Source organism: Schistocerca americana, chromosome 2 (genome assembly GCF_021461395.2).
Source record: "Schistocerca americana isolate TAMUIC-IGC-003095 chromosome 2, iqSchAmer2.1, whole genome shotgun sequence".
In the NCBI taxonomy this organism is placed as follows: domain Eukaryota; kingdom Metazoa; phylum Arthropoda; class Insecta; order Orthoptera; family Acrididae; genus Schistocerca; species Schistocerca americana.
In genome coordinates this window covers 1,115,101,133-1,115,116,342 of record NC_060120.1, presented here as the reverse complement: position 1 = coordinate 1,115,116,342, position 15,210 = coordinate 1,115,101,133, and the positions used below count along the sequence as shown (strand labels likewise).

At 36.4% G+C, this 15,210-nt stretch overlaps 1 protein-coding gene across 1 annotated transcript in view; it reads left to right on the top strand.

Moving 5' to 3' along the window:
* The first annotated feature begins 242 nt into the window (after positions 1 to 242).
* Positions 243 to 15,210, top strand: part of LOC124596529 (acetyl-CoA acetyltransferase, mitochondrial) — a 102,011-nt gene continuing 87,043 nt past the window's right edge. The window contains exon 1 of the mRNA XM_047135699.1: positions 243 to 390. Coding sequence (XP_046991655.1) covers positions 352 to 390 — 39 coding nt within the window. The 5' untranslated portion in view covers positions 243 to 351. The remainder of the gene's footprint in view (positions 391 to 15,210) is intronic.

The window sequence follows — 15,210 nt, the reverse complement described above, 5'->3', positions numbered from 1 at the left end:
TACTAAGCGCTACACTATATGAATGTGCACAGTGCTAGTATTTTTCGCATTCTTGTGGTATAGTCTTTCAATATTACTTGAGCTTGTGGTATTATTAGTTTAATGTCAATCTTTTATCGAACGTAAATGGGGTTTGTTTATTATGATATATTATTTTGCTTCGAAAACATTTTCGTTCACGTCGTTTATTTGCGAATGCAGTACGGTATAGTATTATGTAAAACTTAATGATACAGCAGAATGTGTATCTGTATCGTAGTTGCTGAGAATGCTGTTAAGTAACACGTGTCAGATAACAGCTGTTGGCTATTGTACAGTGAGGTCGGGGTTCAGAAAGCGTCGCAGTCCGCAATGAGAAACATGGGAGTGTTTTTAAGGTTATCGCGTTTGGTAAGGAAAGAAGTTTTAAAGTACAACATTAAAGAAGAGAATATATTATTGTCATTAGGCTTTACGCTGAATTCGACTTGTGCACCCTCCCGCATGATCGTAGCCTATAGTTTCTTGAAGTGGAAAATACCGTTGTTTACGAGTATCTTCCAAGTGTAACATTAGTACTGTTCGTTTGAGAGTGTCAAAGAATTGTATTGTATCTTCTCCTTGAAAACTCGTGTATGTACAAAAGAAAACAGTGGGAGTTGTCTGTATTCAGTCACATTCAATTTCACGTACAGGGATTCACAATCTGGTTCGTTGACTCAGTTTCGTAAAGGGATTCACAATTTGATTCACTGGCTCAGTTTCGTAATTATTATGAAATCGCGTATTTTTTTCGTAAGAAGCATGGGAAAATATTCTCCAACTGGATGCATCTCAGCGTCATTGCTTTCTGTGATATTTGGAAATTGTAAATGACGTCCTTCCAGATTATCTACGTGCTGTGTTTTAAGTGAACTTTCGAGCAGATTGGGAAGTCAGACGTGTCGTACAAACCAATTCGTTCCGAAAGAACATAACGAATCGAAGGACTATGGTAATAAGAAAGTAGTAAAATTAACACGAATGTTTACTTCAGTTCTTGCACAGTAACGTTTATGTGATGGTGGCGAATTTTGCCTCTTTCCACTGCTTCCTAGTAGGTAAATGGAAGACCAAAATGTGATATGAGCAGCAATTCTTGACATTTTGGTAAGCTTTTATGTGCTCTTTATTGTGTGGAGTCATTGCAGTGTCAGTGCTCTAATCCTTTTAGTATATCTTAAGTCACAGAATGCTTTGTCACGTCTTTGTTTCAATCTTCACCCTATAAGTTATGTATTTGAGGAGTTCTCCAACACAGTGACATACAAATGGCTTTGACTGTAAGAGCAGTAATCCATAAATAATAATTTTTCAACTTTATGGTAACAGATAAGATGGAATCAGAATACTGTAATTAATATGTAGAAAACCTTGTCAGTCTCAGGCTGGTTCTTTGAGTGTATTTTGTAGGTACATCATTGAAATAAGTTAAACATGTGAAATGAAGAGAATTTAAATATTTGAGAAACATCCCAGGCATCTGTGAACAGCTCTGATGTTATCACTGTAATGCATTACAAAGAATACTGCAAAACATTGAAGCAAGTAATCTAGAAGTCTAGGCAGTTTTATTATATGAAAAAGGTAATTACATAAGGCAACAAAACAAAAACCATATCGGATATGGTGAAGAGACAGATAGATGGGGCCAGAATGGAAGGGGAACATATAGCACTAAAAATAAATGAGACATTGGTAACAAGTGCATGTAGCATTACAAACTTCTTAAACAAGTTACTGTTACTGTTACTGACAACTTGGCATTATGAGATTCAGTAAACAGTGCAATGGAATATCTGAGATCATCTCTACAAATAACTTAAGTAAAATGGAATTGACACTCACTTCTTTCAGAGAAAAAACATAAATCATAAAATCCTTAACATCAAAGTATTCTAATGGCTATGATAACACACCAACAAAGTTAGTGTTCACGTGCTTTGAGTTCTGTCTTAAATTATTCGCGTAACCAATCTCTTATCAGTGGAACATTTCCAGACTACTGAAGTTAAGCCTCTTTACAAGAAGGGCCGTAAAGAGGCACCGTCAGAATAATGACCAATTTCACTTCTTAAACATCTGACTGCTAATAATATATTGTCTAAGTCACAACTTGGGTTCCTTAAATGTTCTGATATACAGAAGGCTATTTACAGTGAGAATGTACTTAAGTCATTGGGTAACAAATTACAGGCTACTGGTATTTTCTGTGACTTGTCAGAAGCCTTTAACTGTGTGAATCACAGCATTATCTTAAGTAAATTAGAATATTATGGTGTCACTGGTAGTGGTGCAAAATGGTTAGTCTTACCCAACTAACAAGAAGCACATACCTGTGGAGTAAGCAATCAGTCTTCATCTGATTGGGAATTAATTAACTTAAGGTTCCGTCTTTGATCTGTTGGTTTTTTTCTTGTGTACATTGACCTCTCGTCTGTCACACTGTTGGGTGCTAGGTTTGTTTTGTTTGCAAGTGATACAAACATAGCAATAAATAGCAAGTCAAATATAGATTTAGAAATATTTGCTAATCAAATTTTCACTGTGGTGTAAAGCTAATTCACTGTGACTAAACTTTGAAAAGAACCACTAATGCAGTTCAGAATCTGTAAGAGATTTCCTTCAAGCTTGCATATAACATGTGAAGACAGGCAGATAGAAGAGGTTGACGGTGTTAAATTTCTGGGATAGTAATAAATTCAGTTGGGAAGAGCATACCACAGAATTGCTGAAGCTCTTAAACAAGTCTTTATTTGCAATGCGAATGCTGTTAGATATAGGAAATATAAAGGCAAAAACTTGTATAGGAAATATAAATGCAAAAACTTGCATACTTTGCTTGCTTTCATTCTGTTATGTCATATGGGTTCATGTTTTGGGTAACTCATCAAGCTGAGCAAAAGTTTTTAGCGGTGTAAAAGCATGTAATAAAACTCACTTTGGTGTAATTTCAAGAACACCACGTAGAAACATATTCAAAGAAGGTATTTTAATTGCTGCCTTCTTAGTATATTTATTCCTTAATGTAATTTGTTGCAAATAATGTGTGTCTATTTCCATCAAATAGCTTAATAAGTAGTATCAACACTAGAAATAAGAACAACTTACATTAAGATCTAAAATCACCAACCTTAGTACAAAACAGGTCCAATATTCAGGAACATACATTTTAAATAAATCGCCAACAATCTTTTTCAGATAAAGTACAGTTTAAAAAGAGTTTCAAAAACTTTTTTGATTGGCAGCTCCTTCTACTTTTAACAAATAAAAATAAAATAATAATAATAATAACATGTTAGATATAGAAGAAAAATTTCAGCTAACATATATAGAATACAAAGACACAAATACAGACATTAGACCATTCTTGCATAGACCACCAAATAACCCAAAAGTCGAAACAACAACAACAACAACAACTATCAACACAATCATACACAACAAAATAAATGAAAATACAACTATGGAAGAGTTACAACTACTGGAGCACTTACTACACTAAATATACACACTAGGCAGAGATCAGATCAAACCAACACACAGAAGAAACCCACAAAACCAGCATGGCAACACAGGCTACAGATCAGAATAGAAAAACTGAGAAAAGACATCGGACAGCTAACACAGTTTATAAGAAATGAAATATCAGACAAAAAACGAAAAAGGTTAGGTAAAATCTCACAACAAGAAGCGACAGAGCAATTAGATGAAAGAAGCAGAAATTACAAGCATTGGCCAAACGACTTAGAAGATACAAAAAAAGTGAAAATCGAAGGAAACAAAACCAAACATTCAACACAAACCAAAAGAAATTTTATCAGACAGTAGATAACACACACATTAAAATAGACAACCCACCAAACATAACAGACATGGAACACCTCTGGAGCAGCATATGGTCAAACCCGGTACAGCATAACAGGCATGCACGGTGGATACAAGCAGAAACAGATGCATACAAGATGATACCACAAATGCCTGAAGTGATGATTTTGCAACATGAAGTCACTCAAGCAATTAATTCTACTCACAATTGGAAAGCCCCTGGAAAAGATAAAATAGCAAATTTCTGGCTAAAGAAGTTCACCTCAACACATTCATATCTAACTAAATTATTTAACAGTTACATTGCAGACCCATTCACATTCCCTGATACACTTACACATGGAATAACTTATCTGAAACCTAAAGATCAAGCAGACACAGCAAACCCAGCAAAATATCGCCCCATAACATGGCTACAAACAATATACAAAACATTAACTTCAGTCATTACACAGAAATAAAACATGTATTCATTTCAACATATACATTACGATATGAACGACACTTACGTAAAATTCTAGGTAAATAATTGCAGATAATTCACAGATGAGAGCGACTTATTAATTCTGCGCCTCTTTTCTGCAAATAAGTATCAATATGGCTAACTGTGGAGCCACACAAAATATTACATCCTTCTAGGATGACGAATGACATAAGAGTGCTGATACCTACTGGCTGCGACAAGAGAGTGGTGTTAATTTCTTTGTTTTGCTTTCTCTTCTCTTAAAAAATCGATACATATAATCTAAGTTCAGTAAATTAAATATCGTCTGTGCTCGAGTGCAAACGGTTCCTTAAATACTCCATAGATGAATATCTTAATAGGGAATTTTGTGTGTATGTTTGTGTTTGTTTGTGTGTCTATCGACCTGCCAGCGCTTTCGTTCGGTAAGTCACCTCATCTTTGATTTTATATATAATTTTTCCCACGTGGAATGTTTCCTTCTATTATATTAATAGGGACTGTTAGACCTGCTTAAGTAAATATGTCTGTTAGATTTAGTTCTGACAGCACTTGGTCATAACAATCAAGATTGGGTATTTTGTGTATGATAAAATTATTAAAAGTGCATGACCGTATCTGCTTCTGATAGTGTATTAATTCTGTAAATATTAACAGTTGCAGTTTACTGTAATGTATTCACACATCTTGACAACCTCCTGTGAAATGATCAGTTAAGTATTATATTCAAATGTTCTACGTTTTTTATATCATACTTTGTGACATGCTCCACACCCACAAAAATCGTCTCATTTTTGGATCTGTGGAATGAAGACTGGATCTGATCTGATCTAATCTAATAAATGGGTAGCAATAATAAGTTTCAGAAGGTTAATCTTCTTGGGCTACTTTACTGGTCAGGCTACCGCCACAAGATTTCAAGATGTACATTGTAACTAGGTTTGTTTAAACATTGCAGTACAGTACTAAGCATGGTCCTATTCAAGCTAAGATCTTCCCTTCCTCCAACTTCTGAACTGGCATTAAACAATTATAGGTGACCTATAATTTAATGTGAACTCCAAACCCAAACTGGCATTTTTTTCAAAGACACATGTTGTTGCCAGAGGTGAAACGAGAAGGGACAGGGGGGAAAAAAAAATCCTAAAGAAGAATGAGAGACATTTAGAGACAGAGCTCAAACTTGAGATGAACAAGGATGGGGAAGATAACGAGCCATGTCCTTTTCAAGGAACCATCCCAACATTCATAGGAAGTGATTTAAGGAAGTACAGAAAATTAATTCTAGATAGCTGGTTAGGGATTTTAACCTGCTCCTTCCAAGTGTGTCTCCACTGTCTCGACTATTGTCACTGTGCCAGATGCCTGTTGATGTCAGAATACCTGAACCAAATGTCTTCACTTTTTTGAATTTAATACCATGGCTAATTGTGTGAGTTTACTGCCATTTTCATGTGTATTCCACCTGCACATGTCAGTAAGCACTCACAAATGGCTTTTTGAGCTCAAACTAGGTGTGTAACTAAGAAGAGGTGTAAATAAATATGGGCGAAGTACTTCATTCAAGACTTATTTATTGCAAATTGCTATAGACATTTGCTGTTTCTATAATTTTTTCTGAGTTACAAGCCAGATAATTTAACAATGTGAAAGTCTACAAACAAAAAGACAGTTTATGGAAACTGACTCCAGTTGTGAAAGCCTACAAACATACTAGAGCAAAGATCCTTGGTGTAAAAGGTCATTGTTCTCATTCTGACACTGAGCACAGGCTCAAGGGGAGGGGGAATCCTTAATCCTGCATGCAAGTATGGAAATTTTTGCTGTCATGTACAAATCTGTAAGGTGTTTTCATTATCATTAGCAGTTTACTCATTGCTTAGTGTGATGACATGTCTCTCAATTCATTTCTTAGGTACCTGAATAGTCGACTAGATGTCCCCGCAGCGATCTTCAGCTCTTCTTAATATAAGTAGCTTTGACTGACATGGGAAGATCAACTTCTTCTGATACTAATCTAATGAAATAATTTGTTCTCCTGTTTGTCCATGGTATCCAAAATATGTTCCTCCAACACCACTTCTCGAAGGCATCGATTCGGCTCTTATTGCTAGCTTTCATGGTCCAGGTCTTGTACCTGTACAAGAACAGAGGGAACACCAATGAGTCCACCAAGTGCATTTTTGTTGTTTCGGATATTGCCTGTTCTGCTAGATCTTAGTGGGTTTAACCATTGAGACTTAGCCAAGAACAATTAATCTTATTTCTTCATCACAATTTCCTGTGTCGTTGATTAGAGATTCTACGTATACATTTCACTTACTACCTACAGATCTTGTAAGTAGCCTGTAAGTTGGATTTAATCTAAACTCTGTCAGTTAATAACCATTAGTTAGGTCTTTTTCATGTTTATCTCTAGACTGAAATTAAAGTAATAATCTTCACTCAGAAAACAGATCACGAACTTCTCGCTCACTTCCTGCAATAATAGTAGTATCATCAGCTAAACATAGATTCTGCACCTACATTTATACTCCCCAAACCACCGTGAAATGTATGGCACAGTAAATGTCCCATTATGCCAGTCCTTAGGGTATCTTCCTATTCTATCATGTATGGAACATGGGAAGAATGACTGTTTTAATTGCTCTGAGCATACATTAGTTATTCTAATCTTATCATCACGATCCCTATGTGAGTGATTGGGGTTGTAGTATATTCCTAGAGTCTTCCAGTTCAGTTCTGGGTAGTTTCATGTGAAATCATCCAGTGGCCATTGCCCTTATGTCACAGATTTTTCTGAAAATTTGGTGTAAGAATGTACATAATGAGTTAGGGTTAAAATATTTTTTTCTGGAATTTTTTGACCAAAATTGTAATTAGGAGACCATTTTGAAATGTGGGTCCCTTCTACCAACTGGCGTTGAGAAACAAAGTGCCTTGTAAAATTGTAACCACTATAACTTTATTTATGAATCAATTTTATTCAATTTGGTGTCATTGGAAAGTAAAAGAATAGAGCTATAATAAAAAAATTATTAAAGTGCTGTGTCTAAGCGATAAACGTTTGAAAATTTGTAATTAATGTAATTGCTCACAATTTTTTTTTGTTTTGCAAATTTCAGGAATTTTTTTTCAGCAGAATCACAAGTTTCACCCTCTGAATTTTTGTTTCAAATAATTCCTGCTGCCATACTTTTCAACATAAAAAAAATTAGAAGGGTGTTTGTCCTCTGTTGTTAGATCTTATACTTTTTCAATGATGCTGTAATAATTAATTGCTTCAAATAGCTAATCAACAATACACTAAACAACAATGGAAAATTCAGTCTAGCAGCAACACCCACATGCAACACAGGCTGTGTGTGTTAGGTTTTTGTGTGTCTGTGCACTTTATATATCTGAAGGACTTTGTCTTGATTTTGTCCTTCTTACATAAGCAGCCATTCTGTCTTGTAATTAGAGAACAAGAAAAAGTTTCAAACCAACCAGTCGTTTCTGTAACATACACAGTTGATTAAAAATCACAATGGAAAACAAATGTTCTTTAGGTTTTGTGTCAGCAGTTGTGTGTCTGAAGAAAAGTGGTAGCAGTGAAGAGCTTGATTTAATAGATATGTCAAGTCTGAATGAAGCTGATACTGAATTATTGAAGCAAAGAAGCACCTGTGAAAATATTAAGCGTGTTTGTTCTTTGCACAAATGGTTATATTTGGGAACATTTGAAGACAGACAAAGAATTTGCTGTGACCCTTTTATGAAGCATGGTAAAAAGCCTGCTAAGAAATCTTTGAAACCTATTTCTTTAACCATGGCAAGCAAATATAAAACCCTTGGACTTATTCCAGGTACCAGGCTGTGCATAACATGCCGTAAGGACATTTTATCTCCTATGGTGGGGGATAACCTTCCAGGGATGGATGAATGTGAAGTTGAAGATCAAGAATATACACCAGATCCATCTACAGCTCTTCAGAAACTTAATGAAAGTTGTGAACTACTTGAAATTTCACCATTTTAAGGCTACCAAGAGAGCACAAGACAGGCGCCCAGGATACATTCGATCCAAGTCTCGTTGCTTAGCTTTAAAATTCCAGCAAACAGCATCAGAAGTGCTACATGTTCCAGTGAAAAAAGTGTCTGAGGAAACTGGCAGTGCTGAATATACAGACTGCAATATTTTAATGAGAAATTCAGCAGAAGTTCTGTTAAAGAAAAACTACAAATACTTACCTTAGCACCAGCTTCATGGAGTAAAGAAAAAATCCAAATGTTTTTTAACACTACTGAATACATGGTAAAGAAATTGAGGGTATTGCTAAAATAAGATGGTATTTTGTCATAAGGGAGTTATAAAGTGGGAGACAGAATAGGTAAGGATGTGGAAAAACATGTCCAGAATTTTTACTGTGAAGATGATATAAGTCGCATTTCTGCTAATAAAAAAGACTGTCTGGCAAAAGAGTGTATAAGACAAAAAGACTACTTAGCTTTCAGAGAAAAATACCCTGAAGATAAAATTGGTTTTACTAAATTTTGTGAACTTAGACCAAAAGAATGTGTTACTGTAAACAGTCATGGAATGCATAACGTATGTGTATGCATGTATCATCAAAATGTAAAACTGTTAATGCATGCTACACATGTGAAAGAACCATACACTGAACTTCTACAGAAACTTGTTTGCAATCTGGAAAATGAGGAGTGCATGGTGCATCGCCGTTCTCAGTGCCCTGATGAATATGAACTGCGCAATTTTTTAATGGTGCTGGAGTTCTTAAAAGATTGTGAAAATGTTGTATTCAAACAATGGATCCAAACTGATCGACCTTTACTGGAGACATTAATCAAGACGACCGATGAATTTGTTGAGTATCTCATGCAAAAACTTCAAAATTTAACACAACATCATTAAGTATCAAAATCTCAGAGTCACTACTTCAAATCAAGCAAAGAAACCCTCTCTGATACTACATGCATCATCATAGTGGATTTTGCAGAGAACTATACCTGTTTGCTTCAGGATGCTGCACGAGGATTTCACTGGCACAACATTCAAGTCACCCTTCATCCTTTTGTGGCGTACTGCTCCCACTTATGTGTTGGACAATTACCACACATCCAGCATGTTATGTACTTCAGTGATGGCAGTTCTGCACAATATAAAAACTTTAAGAACTTTTTAAGTTTGTGCCGTCACAAACAAGATCACGGAGTAACTGCAGAATGGAATTTTTTTGCCACTAGTCATGGCAAAAATGCATGTGATGGAGTTGGTGGTACTATTAAATGTTTAGCAACAAGAGCAAGTTTACAGCATCCATATGACAGTCACATTTTAAGTCCAAAAGATCTGTTTACATTTGCCAAAACTCATGTTCCAGGAATAGAAAACATTTTATGTTACAACAGAGAAGGTAAAAAATTTCACAAACATGTTACAAAAATGATTTGAGACTGGTTGTACCATTCCTGGGACAAGAGTGGATCATTTTTTCAAACCACTGAATGAAAACAAGTTGCTGATAAAGTGTGTTTAATCATCTACTAAATTCATTTAAGTTCCTCATGGAATTCAAAACACTGCCTCCAACACAATTAAAGAAGAAACATTTGTCACAGCTATCTATGATGATCAGTTGTAGCTTGGAAAAATTCTAGAGATAAGTGAAGAACACAGAGATGCAAAAGTCAAGTTCATGAGTCCAAGTGGCCCGTCATCAAGTTATTCGTGGCCACTTCACACTGAAGTTGCTGGATACCTTATGAAAACATTTTAATGACTTTGCCTGCTCCTAGTGCAAGCACAAGTACTGGTTGTTTATATACTTTTGAATCAGGCATAATATTGTCCATTGAAAACTTGTTTGACAGAATCAATGCTTTTTAGAATTTTATGAATGTGTTTTATCAGAACTGATCATCATTTGTGACCACTAGGTAAGAGTCACAAAATGAAACGTATATTATTATTCATGTTCTTACTGTTCTAAATGATTAAACAGAACAAACACCCTTCTGATTTTTTTGTGTTGAGATGTATGACAATAGGAATTCTTTGAGACAAAATTTATATTGGTGAAACTTGTGATTTTGAGGAAAAAAATTCGTTAAGTTTGTAAAAAAAAGAGAATTGAAAAAGACATTAATTACAAATTTGCGCATATTTATATGCACAGTTGCAGCATTTTTATAGTTTAGTGATATAGTTGGTCCTTTTCTCTTTCTAATGACACCCAATTGAATAAAATTGATTTATAAATAAGGGAGTTATAGTAGTTCAAAACTTTCAACCTACCTTTCGTACTGATGCCAGATGGAAAAAATGCTAGACATTTCAAAATAGCCCCCCCCCCCCCTCCCCCGACTACAGTTTTGACCAAAAAAACCTGAAAAATTTTTTTTTATCACTTTCTATTTATGTACTTTCTTACACCAAATTTTTACAAATATCCGTGACATGATGGCAACGAGATTTCTTTATTTTGGGTGATTTTAAATGAAATGAACCTTCCTTCAATATCTCTGTGACACACTCCCACAGATCAAATCAACATGTGACCATTTGTACTGACATTCTCTGTAAATGTTCAATATCTCCTGTTAGTCCTGTTTGGTAAGGGTCTGCCAGTTCCTGTCTCATTTGTTAGGGGCTTGACACTAACTTTGGTGCCACTAACAACCTTTACATATGACCAGAATTTCTTTAGGTTTTGTGAAATATCATTTAACAGTATTCTGCTATGGTAGTCATTAAAGGCGTCACACATTTCTCTCTTGACAGCCAAACACATTTCACTCAGCATGTCTCTACCTACAGCCCTACACTTTGTTTTGCACCTATTACACAATAATCTCTGTTTCTTTACAGCCAATTATGAACTGTTGTACTGGTTTCATGTGTTGCAGTGTATGGTCAACTATTCTTTTAAACTTCTTTAGTTCCTGTGCATGCTCTTACCCTGTGCTGAAAGTTTCACATTGCTCACTGGGATATGACATTACCGATTTTTTATGTAGTTTGGTGAAAATAGAAGACTTTCTGCTTGTTTTAGTTGTCTTTTATACTTTGGTAATCACTGTTGCCACAGCTGTGTCAGGTAACTGATGCTAGTTTTGGTTTGGACATCCTTAAAGAAATCAGATCAATTTGTTGCTATAATATCCAACATATTTCCATTATAAGTCAGGTTCCTAACTATCTGTTCAAGGTAGTTTTCAGAGAAGGCACGTAGTAATGTTTCGCAGAATGTCTTATCAGGTCCACCACTAACAAATCTGTAATTTTTCCAATTAATTGTCTCTGCCAACGATTACAGTATGATTGGGGAAGTTATGTACAAGTGAACTGAGCAGATTGTCGATTTACTTGCCACCAATTGAAATTCCACCATACCAGCTATCCATTGTATCCCGGGTGACGTACTCTGCATCGATGTTATAGAACTGAGGTAACAATATGTAAACATGTCTGTCTCCATGTGTCACACCACATATCATAGCAATATCGAAAGCCTAAAAAAAAAAACTGTGCTAAAGTCACAAAATTTAATGCACAGCATGACAATTTTCTGGCAGGCTGTATGAATTTTCAAATCTACCAATAGTGTCATTTAGACCTTAATCTAAACCCCAACCATAATAATATCCTCAACATAGGAGGAGGGAGACAAACCTTGCTGTTAAACTCTAATGTACAAGGTGTACAACTTTGCTTTCGCCGTTTTTCCCCAACATTTGATGCTTTAATGAAACAAATTGGTTACACATGTATCATTCAAAGTATTTTCCATTGCTGGCTACTACTTTTTCCCATATTTTGGGCAGTGTACGAATCCCGCGTTCAAAAAATTGTTTGTCTTTTGAAGCGATCCACGAATCGATCCAATTTGTGACTCCTTCATGAGTTCGGAAGTGTTGATCAGCCAGGCCATGTGCCATTGATCTAAACAGGTAATAAAGAGAGCAATGTCTGGAGAATATGGCGGGTGGGGTAGGACTTCCCATTTTAATGTTTCCAAGTACGTGTTGACCTATTTTGCAACGTCGGATCGAGCGTTGTCATGCTGCAAAGTCACTTTATCATGCCTCTCGCTGTATTGTGGCCATTTGTCTTTTAATACTCTGCTCAAACGCATTAATTGTGTTCGATAATGAGCACCTGTGATTGTTTCACTTGGTTTTAACACCTCATAGTACACGACACCGAGCTGGTCCCTCCAAATGCAGAGCATGATTTTGGCGCTGTGAATATGCGGTTTGGCCGTCGACGTGGAAGCATGGCTGGGATATCCCCATGATTTTATTGCATTTAGGGTTATTGCAATGAATCTGTTTTTCATCCCCACTCACAATGTGATGCAGACATCCCTTCTGTTTTTGCCTCTGAAACAACTGTTCACAAACACACAAATGCCATTCAATGTCTCTTGGTTTCAGCTCAAACAGGACCCAAGTTCCTTTTTCTGAATCATGCCCATAGCCTTGAGACTTTTTGAAATGGCTTGCTGTGTCACTCTCACTAATCGTGCCAATTCTTCTTGAGTTTGACACAAGTCTTCAGTCAGCAGTATCTCCAATTCTGCATCTTCGAAAACATTCTCTCTTCCACCACTATGCCGGTCTACGATGTTAAGATCACTGTTCTTGAAGCCTTGAAACCACCCACAACACATTCTTTCACTAATAGCGTCCTTACCATACGTATTTGAGATCATTCGATGAGACAGCTGCTGTTTTCTTCATATTGAAACAAAACAGTAACACCTCCTACAAATGACGAGAATTAGGTTCGTAAACTGACATTTTCAATCAAGAACAACTTTATGATGTAGACACAAATCGACTAATATTTGAATGAGGTTATATTGACCGAGGTCCAAGATGACTACCTGACTCTGTGATATGTTTCTTTCGACCACTACTTACCATTGTCGCCACCTATTGGCAAATGGTGAAAAGCAAAGTAGTACACTTTGTTCTTCAGCAAATCATTGTTGGATTGTGAACAAACCATTGTAATTACATCTACTTGAGACATATTTTAAACTTCCTGGTGCACTTCATATTAACAGTAATAAAATGTGGTGGGGGGCATGATGTCACAGGGCCAAAGGGATGGGATACCACACTATAACTGTCCCTCTCATGCATATATTCAAATAGGTGATGCAACAGAGAAAACTACAACTAAGGCTATAGTCTGTTTCCTTTAAATCTACATTCAAGAAACCTTTAATGTAAAGGCTCTCACTAATTTCATTTCACTACTTACTCAGCCATTTCTGCTTGTAGCATGCTCATGATTTCTACAGCCTTTGGCCTAAGTGTACAGGTAGTTGAACTCATGTCGTCAGAGCAGATAGGTCTCCTAAATTTGTGTGTTAACACATACTTCAGCACTGAAGGAGACAGACAGAGAGAGAGAGAGAGAGAGAGAGAGAGAGAGAGAGAGAGAGAGAGAGAGAGAGAGAGAGAGAGCTCAATGAGAAAAGTTTGATTTGTGCTGAAGTGATCACCATTTCCTTCCAACTGACTACTTCCCCAAATAGAGCCAATAATCAGTGTAGTGTCACAGATCAACTTGCTAGCGTGATGTGTTACCCAGCTTCTAGCTAGACAATGAATGAGGACTATGATGTTAAGCAGTATAGTGATTTAATAGTTAAGAGCAAGGAAGTGGCATGTAGTGAGTGTACAAAAGGATGTCATGTGTCCCCAAGGTGGGATGTTGATCAAAATAACTACAAGAGATGAAGTACTTGCATGGGCCACCTGTCCTTCAAATCAATTTCTTTTAGTGTTATTCTTGTTTCCTGGTCAGATGAATAATGTTTCTTGTTGTCCCAGGTCTGTGGTACCTTCCAGGTATCCTGTCTCATAGACAAATGGTTGTTTGAAATGTGTACCCTGCCTCAGGCACTTCATCTGGGCTTCCATGGGACCTGTGGTAGTAATCAAAGGCACCATGACAGCTGTTGATGGTGCCAACTTTATTGTGGACCACCTGCATTCTTTCAAGTATGATGTCTTCCCAGTGAAAATGGCATTTTCCAGGAGGATAACTACTTGTGTCACCAGGCAAGAATTGTGCTACAGGTTGTTTGAGGAGCATAATAGTGAATTGATGTATGGGACACCAAATTTGCTCGATATGAACTCTGTGGAATGGAACACTTCTGGGATGCTATGGGATGCCAGCTCTGCACCCATTGGCCCATAATTTACAGGAATTTAGGAACTTCATGATGTGTAGACATATGATGATGCATATCTCTATAACCTACGAAAGACTTGGCAGATCCGTGCCCCTATAGAATTGCTGTTGCATTACATTCCAAAATTGACCAACATGCTATTAAGCAAGTAGTTGTAATATTTTGTTTCAGTACAATGTGAACAAAACTACTGAATAAACACCGATACTGTTTACATTTACCTCTCAGCAACAAGCTTTCACATCATTCAAATTATTTAGGTTGCCTAAACCAACACCACTCATCGTATAGAAGTGTATTCTAGGCTAATACAATCCATAGATCATTTTCTTGATTCAAAAAAGTGTAAAGGAAATTTACTGTTCAGGCAAATTGTCTTGCAAGCTTTTCACTCTCAGGCATTGATGCTTTGGAGGAGGGGGAGGGGGGAGAGAGAGAGAGAGAGAGAGAGAGAGAGAGAGAGAACACTTTAAATAAAAACTTGGAATATCCATGAACATGACACAAGTGACAGTAGACTCTTATTGGAAATTGATTCATAGAATATGATGAATGAATAGCAAATTCATGCTTGATCATAATGCCATTATCAGGTTATTTGAAAAGAGGGGAAAAACTTTACTACATATTTTTCCTTTAAATTTCAAGCTATGTTTTGTTCTTACTGCTTAGTAAAACTAAATG